The sequence below is a fragment of the Danio rerio genome, chromosome 25 (assembly GCF_049306965.1).
Source record: "Danio rerio strain Tuebingen ecotype United States chromosome 25, GRCz12tu, whole genome shotgun sequence".
NCBI lineage: Eukaryota > Metazoa > Chordata > Actinopteri > Cypriniformes > Danionidae > Danio > Danio rerio.
In genome coordinates, this window is record NC_133200.1 from 17,602,234 (window position 1) to 17,610,000 (window position 7,767).

Consider the following 7,767-nt stretch of genomic DNA (forward strand, 5'->3'; position numbering starts at 1 on the left):
AAGCAAAAAGATTGAGGATAGAGCTTCAGGGAGCTGTTAAAGGAGACTTTGTGAAGGAAAGGACACACACAACATTCATTCCCCTTCTCTGCCATCTGAGCCACTGAATGGCACTTCAAAAGCAAAGTGGGGTTGTGTTAATCCCCCTCAGTCGGCCTCAGGTTTGAAATGTGATCAAAGTTGTGGCTGCACTGATAGATGGGCCCACTCTGGCCCTTTAACTGTCAAGAGACCAGGAAGTTTTGTAGGCGTAACGGAGGATCTGAGTGACGTGCAGAAGGCCAGGGTGCCTCATCACTCGAAGACAACCCTGGATGTTCCTGACAACCTCAAACACTTGCCTTGTGAGTGAGTTGTAGAGAGATGGATGCAAATAGATAAAGGCATGAAGAGGTACCAAATTTGTCCAGGCTATAAACCTTTTTGTTACGGTGGGTCCATTTCACCTCTGGACTTCCTGCCCAAACAGCCCTTCAATAAGAAGTTTCACGGACACTTTGGACTCTTTGAATGCCTGGAGGGTATAATCAATAGCTTTTAAATTGCTTCTGCAATCAGCCTAAAAAAGCTTAATAGATTCAGCATGTTAAGCAATACCACTGCCATCTTTTCCAAGAGAACAAACTAAGGACATCGCTTTTTTAACCTTAAGCTGAAACGTGTCTCATCCTGTTTTTCAAGCACTCATTCTGTTTTTCCTTCTGCTGACACTGGGCTCCTGGTTTCCGCGCCTCTCCACAGCCAGGAGGTGTGTGAACTGACCCTCCATGACCCCTCTCTCCGCCATTTCTCTAGAGAGAAATGGCAATCTGCAGCTTGAGTGAATCTCACCAAGAATGGATGGGTTGCCTCTCTCACCCTTGAGTTAATTTTGTAGTGTCACTCTGCTCTGAATTGGTAAAGGTGGGGTGGGGGGTTGTGTTTTATACAGGAGCTGAAAAGTGCTCCCTGTTGCCTGAGGGACTCAGTGGCTCGCTGAGTCCTCATGAAAGAAAGCGATTGCAGTCGCTAAGCTCCTTGAGATGGACCGACGATGGAACACTGGCCATTTACATTTTGTCGATCTCTCCCTCCCTCTTTCTTAGATTGACATTGGGCATCCTGAGGAGAGAAGTGCATGCTGGGTCAGACCAGGCCTAGCTGTGGATGTGGACTCATGCTGTCGCTTAGCTTCTCCTCTGTTCCTTTCAGTGGGCTGGAGTCTGCAGTCCCACTTACTGCCGCTTCATAAACCCTCAATAGCTGAAACACAATAGAAGAAGACAGGGGTCAAGGTTAAACCTCAGTTCCATCTTGTTGCTAGAAGCTTTATCAAGCATGTCTTCACTCATTTACAGATTTTACTATATATCCTACATCGTGCAGGAAAGTCAGGTGTTTTTTACACTACACTCTTGTAGTACTTGAAGTAGTAGTTGTTAATTAATTTTGACATTGACTTATTGCTTTTCCTTCTGTTTTTTTGCCTTATAGTTTCAAACTTCTAATATGCTTGGAATTGTCATTAAGCTGAGATTTTTATCCAAAGAAACTTGCTGTACACATATTATAAGCAAAATACCTTTGGATGATACTGATAGGGAGTGTCTTGCCCAAGCTCATGATGGTAATATATCATAGATCAACCCTAAAAGGGAATGAGCCTTAAATGTTGGTTCACATTAGGATTGAAGACGTTTCTCATAACCATTCTTAATCATTGTGACTGTTAAAATCACTTTAATTGTTTTGTTGTTTTTAGTCTAGTGAGTACACCATTTTAACATCAACACAGCTAAGATAGCAAACGGATAAGATTATAAGCAACAGGATTTATACAGCATTGGGAACGGTTACCCAAGTCAAAAGGTGTGAGAAGGTGCTTTGTAGAATTGTAATCCTATATGTTAGAAGATCAAATTTATGGTGACACATTCACCCAGCATTCAGCACAGAGGGTGATGTTAAAACATGGCTCATGAAAACAAAGGAAGGTTGTCAGGTTAGTTCCTGAACTGGTTATGGTTGAGTGCCATCACTCTACAGGCAGTTCCTTATAACAACGATTTGTCCTTCTCTCATTTCAGTTGTAATGCCTAATGACAGCCTTAAAGGATAGTCAAACATTTTCTGCTTTTCCATACCCTTACCATTAGCTTTAGTACCTCAATGAATTTTGTAACATGAGGTTGCATTGTTTTACAGATAATGTCAAACTGTCCTATGAAGAACATAACATTTCTTATTAATGTGAACACCCCTTGTTATGTCCTGTTAGCTGCAATCTATTCTCATCAGTGAAAGAGTGGTATAAAAACGTCAAAGTTTGTAAAAGCAACTGCTAGGTAAACTCAACTCTGCTGTTATGGTTAACCTCCATTCCCTGTTGGTTTGTTTGATAGGAACTGGAGCAAGCACTACTGAAACAAGACCAAGATTTCCTCTCAGTTCTTCTCTGCTCCCTGCTAAAAGGATGTTACCAGCGCAGCGACATCACGTAAGTGTACCATCATCAGTATTTCCCACTTCCATTGTGCTTTAAAGTTGTAAATGAGACATTTATATCCAAAAGAGATGGTGCAGGAGCCTTGAAATTGTAATTATTAATGTTGTCAAGTCATTTTAATCGGCAGCCATCTTTGAAAAGCCTCTAAGACCGTATGCTCGGGCATTAAAGAGCCCATTTTATACATGAAATAAGGTCATATCTTGGTTGTAAGGGTCTCCAACAACAGTTTAATATGCATGCAAGGTCAAAAAACACTTTCGTGGTCTTATAATCTGCATTTATTTTTACCTAATTATCCCAGCGACTCCTGTATGAATCGTCCAGTGATTCATTTGTTCCCAAACCCCTCCTTAGCCAAAGCTAATCTGCGCTGATTGGACCGATGACAGTCTGTTGCGATTGGTCGACTGCCTTCAGTCAGAGAGTGAAATGCCAAACAGCTAATCAGCAATATAAAAGTAATCACAGTTCATACACGCTCGATAGTGTAGGCGTGGATTTTAGCTGCCAGTGGGTCAATGTAAATACAGACTATGGACTTGAAAATACAGACGACTAACTATTTTATTGAGCAAAAACTCCAAAAACAGTTGAGGAGATCTCCTAGCTTCTCACTCTGCTCTTTTCACAGACACACACACACACATATTGCACACACACACACACACGCACTTAACCCTGCTCCGGACGACAACGCACGCGCGCAAACACACACACACACACACACACAAACACACACACCTCCGGACGACAGCGCGCGCACACACACACTACTCCTCGTCCACGGAGCTCCGTTAACAAAGCAGCACGCGTCGCGTTTTTAACGTGACTTTGCACGCGATAAGAGAATATAGCCAGTTAACCTGATACAGTACACGCGGTTACAAGTAACAAATCACAACTAAATACATTTGCAAGCTAGAGTCAACGAGGCAACTTTAATCGCACGTACTTGCACTTGAGAAATGGAGGAAGAAAAATCCATCCTGACATCCATCAGTAAGTTACTCTTTACTGATCCTTCCTTTAACAAACGCTGATGAAGTATTCTTTGTAGCATGTAGTTTCCAGAAGTTTCCAGTAGTTTCCAACTGCTTGGCTATAATGCTGAGGTTTCATCTTTGGGTAGAGACTCAATATATCCATCTGCAGTGTGACTTCAATCGACCGGCATGTTTGTATGTGTGTGTGTGTTTGTGGGTGTGTGTGTGTGTCGGGGTTTCTGTGTCAGAGGGCGGGTCCTCAGGTTTGAAATCTCCCGGGTTTGCGCGTGCACGTGAATAACTTGGTTTCGTTCGTACGTCATGGCGAAACACCTAATGAATCGGTATCAAGGCGACTCGTTTGAAGCACTATGAGTCGACTCTTTTATAGATGAATCAACAGTTTTTAAACACTGTACACTAACAGATTTAAGCCTTAGCTGAATACTTCACTTCACTTAGAGCTGTGCTACAAACTACATGGAGGGGAATTTTCAAAAACCCATAATATGGGCTCTTTAAGTCTGACTGGGAAAACATCAAATTCTCCAAAACTGTTTGCCAAGCTTGCATTTACATTACATATTTGGAATCACTAATAAAGTTAAACAACAACTGTCTCATGAGTTTCATTTCAAAATGTTCTAATCAAACAAAATCAGCATGCTCACTCGAAAGGAAAAAGATCACGACACCAATCTCATTTGTGGCCGTTCTACACATAATCATCCTCTGGATAATGCTTCATCTGATCGCGCTGGTCTTCTGAAGTAATCCACAACTTGGTCTTGATGGCAAATCACCTCCAGAAATGACAGCAACTCTGTTTACAAGTTTGTGGGCATTTGAGTTGTTGCTGTGATGTGCATTTGACAGGACTGACTGTAACTCATGTTCGTTTCATACAGATTATAAAGCCAAAAAACTTTTCATTTAAATTCATTTAAAAGTACAGATTTCAAGCTTTGTTTGGATCTATTTCTTATGTCTGTAAAAGCACACGTCTGGTCTGAGCTTCACCCTGAAGAAAAGTCAATAGCGATCAATGATTGGCTCCTGTTATAGTAGGAAAGGCTTCATTCACTATACTGACCGTTACGCTTTTGACCATTTAAAACTATATGAGTGACTTGTCTTGTGTATTCTATAGTATTAAGTTTACAGTGAAGCACTGCTGATTAACCTAACTTGTACTGAACTTGAAATATGAGTTTACTGTATTGTTTTGGCGTTTTAGAAACTCTTGAAGGGCCTTGCACATTGTATTGTCTAACTCGCATCCTGACTGTGTTTGACTCTCAACCCACCTCCATCTGCATATGACCAGTTGCCCATAGTAGTGCTGTTACCTGCAGTAGTAGGTCAAGGGGCCATGGGCCCCATCCCAATAAAGAGTGTGAGTTATTGTGAGTCAGAGCTGTGATGAATGACTGGCCCCTAAAGGGAGCTCCCTTCCATAGCGGTGCCTCATCAGCAGCAAAAAGGAGTCCGGTCGATGACTGGGTAGGCAAGAATGATCCCTTTCGCATACTCAGGCAGGCCGTTAACAGGACGCTGGGTTTTATTGGATTCGACAGCAACTGGCATCCAGGGGGAGGCCGCGGGGCACTGGCCTTTCACAGAAGTGCCCTTTTCATTCTACATGTGCTAAACGCCCCAGCAGAATGGGGGAGGGAGTGTTACGGATGAGAGAGAGAGGCAGAGAAAGATGGAATGGCAGGGGGCCTGCAGCTGTGAGAGAGATCATTCTGCTTTCTCAAGATAAGCCTATTCTTTCTCTCCTTTTTTGCACTCTACCTTCTCTGTTGTTTTCCTAAGGCTCACCCTTGCCCTGCACATTACCGGCAGAAACAGGGTTTTTGGTTAATCAAATTGACCCCACCCATCCGGAACTAATATTTTTTTAGCATGTATCATCACATCAAGACATGGTTATACAAGTTAAATCATGAATAATTTATTAGCGCATCATTATAGCTTAAATTCAAGGTGAAAAGCCCTGATGGTCATAAAATAAAATGGTCATGATGTGTTGATTATGTGTGTGTTCACACTTGGCAGGTTTGGTTAGATTAAAACAAACTCTGGTTGAAGTTGACTTTGGTCCTTAATAAAAAGATGGGTCTCTGTCCACTTTTGATGCGGTTTGTCTTAAATATGAACACAACAATTAAAGGCATCTTGTGTCTGTAAAAAGACAATGCTCCAGCGTACTTGGGTTTTTCTGCTCATTGAAATAACGTTTCCCATTGTTTGATCTTTAAGTTCAGTCTAGAACTAAATTAATCTTTTTTTTTTTGTCTAGATCACAGAAACCAACTTTAGTTAGAGCTAATTTTAGATATAAAATGCATTGTTATTACATGCCTCTGTTCTTTTCAGGATCCAGTCATTTAGCGGTTACCTGGAAGATATTATCAATTACCGATGGGAACTAGAAGAAGGAAAGCCCAATCCACTGAAGGAGCATCCATTTGAGGAGCTACCAACCCGCACACAGGTGGAGCTTTTGCACAGACTCTGTGACTATCGCCTTGATGCTGCTGATGTCTTCGACAGGCTCAAGGTAGCAATCTTGTTTACATCTGTCATAGTCACAATTTTTGCCTTAAATAAAAAAGAAAATTGCAGTAGATCAATACCCTATCAGAAGTTATCCAAATTGGTTCCAGTTAAAAAGAAATACTGGATTTTGTAGGGCCTGGATTCAGACAGTTTGCGTGTTGAGCCTCTGGGCCAGGACGGGAATGGAGCCCTCTACTGGTACTTTTACGGTACAAGGCTATACAAAGAGGAGCCAGTCGAAGTGGTGTCTCCCCAATACAGGTATGGAGATACAATTTCTAGAAATAATAACTTTAATATTTCTTTGAAAGCCCAAAATGTATGTTAATAGCTGCAAATCATTATTTGATAGTAACGATAAAGCTTCTGAGAAGAAAAGAAGAGGAAGGCCTCCAAAGAATAAGCCAGAGGACATTGATTTATCAGTGTAAGACCGCTTTAATTATCTGTTAAATGTGTTGTATGAAATAATGTTGTACAAAGAGTTTGCTTGGTTCTTTGTAGTTAATTATAAATTATCTTGTAAATATTTAAAAAGATATGGTTTTAATCTGTTTCAGGGTGGAGGAGGGGGTGAACTCTGTCAAGGAAGAGTACGAAAGGGTTGAGGAAACTAAACCTGCGATTGGTGAGTCATTGGAAAATTGGTTTGATACTTTTATTTTGTTGAAGCTGACAAGATGTGGAGTTACTGCAGAACTGTTTTTTTTTCCTTCATTTTTATTCTGCATCGTAAGTGGCTTACAGTGCCCAAGGCAGCTGCAATGTCTGCTGCAATGTGCATGAAATGCTCTTTCAGCAAAAGCATGAAATGTGGGGCTTTCATGACACAAGTTAAAATGAAATGCTAGTAACTCTGTAAGCAATCTACAACTGCTGGCGTAAGTGATTTCCTAAAGATCAAAGATCTAGGTGCTGCTAGATGGCTACGAAGACGTAGAGGGATTTGATTGTTATTAGGTTGCTTTGTTTAATCGTAAAATCACAATTTAGAGGTCTTGTAAAGTGCTTTGAAATGTGCTTTATAATTCGATGTTTGACGTAATCTCAACTGACAGATGAAGAGAGGGTGGGACAGTGTAGCTCCTCCCGCTTAAAAAAACCCCAGCCAATTGCATTTTGATTTATCATTGCTCTACCAGTGAGTGGCTGAGCTCAAGCACATCAAATGAATGTCTTGAAGAGGGCGGGGCATGTAAGATACTAGAGCACATTTAATTGGTCATGATTTTATGAGAAACTGAAGTCTGAGGTGATGTGAGAAAACCACTGATCCATTAAGGGCTGATTTATACTTCTGCATTGAGTGCACGCGCATGGTCTGGCACTGCCTTTGCGTGGTCTTATAACCCTCGCCATGGCTGACGCTGATGTGCACCTCTCACAAAATACTATACATCGCAACGATGCAAAACGCAAGCTTTATGATTGGTCAGTTGGGTAGTGGTGACGAGCGTGGGCTGTGGTGAGAGCCGCAAGCCTGATGGAACGAGTGATTACAAGTGTCAAGTCTCGTGGAGAAGCTCCAAATGGAAACTTTTGTTTTGTGTTTACCTTATGATTAAAGTTGTTGCACCTTCGCCGGTTTCCGCCTCTGAATGAGTGAGTTTTAGCTACTTGTAGCATTCAGAAAAAACACCCACAAAGAAACTCAACATAGAGCAACATAAAAACCTACTGCCAGCTAGCGTTTCAGAAGTGTTATTGCAGAGCAACACAAACAGCACACAG

The 7,767-nt window shown here is 41.5% G+C and overlaps 1 protein-coding gene across 2 annotated transcripts in view; it reads left to right on the forward strand.

Moving 5' to 3' along the window:
• The window catches only part of cecr2 (CECR2 histone acetyl-lysine reader), a 42,415-nt gene that overhangs the window by 23,193 nt on the left and 11,455 nt on the right, over positions 1–7,767 (forward strand). For both annotated transcript variants that reach the window (XM_005174362.5, XM_002666820.7), the window contains exons 2-6: positions 2,382–2,476; positions 5,854–6,037; positions 6,170–6,297; positions 6,389–6,463; positions 6,597–6,664. In XM_005174362.5, the coding sequence (XP_005174419.1) occupies positions 2,382–2,476; positions 5,854–6,037; positions 6,170–6,297; positions 6,389–6,463; positions 6,597–6,664 (550 nt within the window). The remainder of the gene's footprint in view (positions 1–2,381; positions 2,477–5,853; positions 6,038–6,169; positions 6,298–6,388; positions 6,464–6,596; positions 6,665–7,767) is intronic.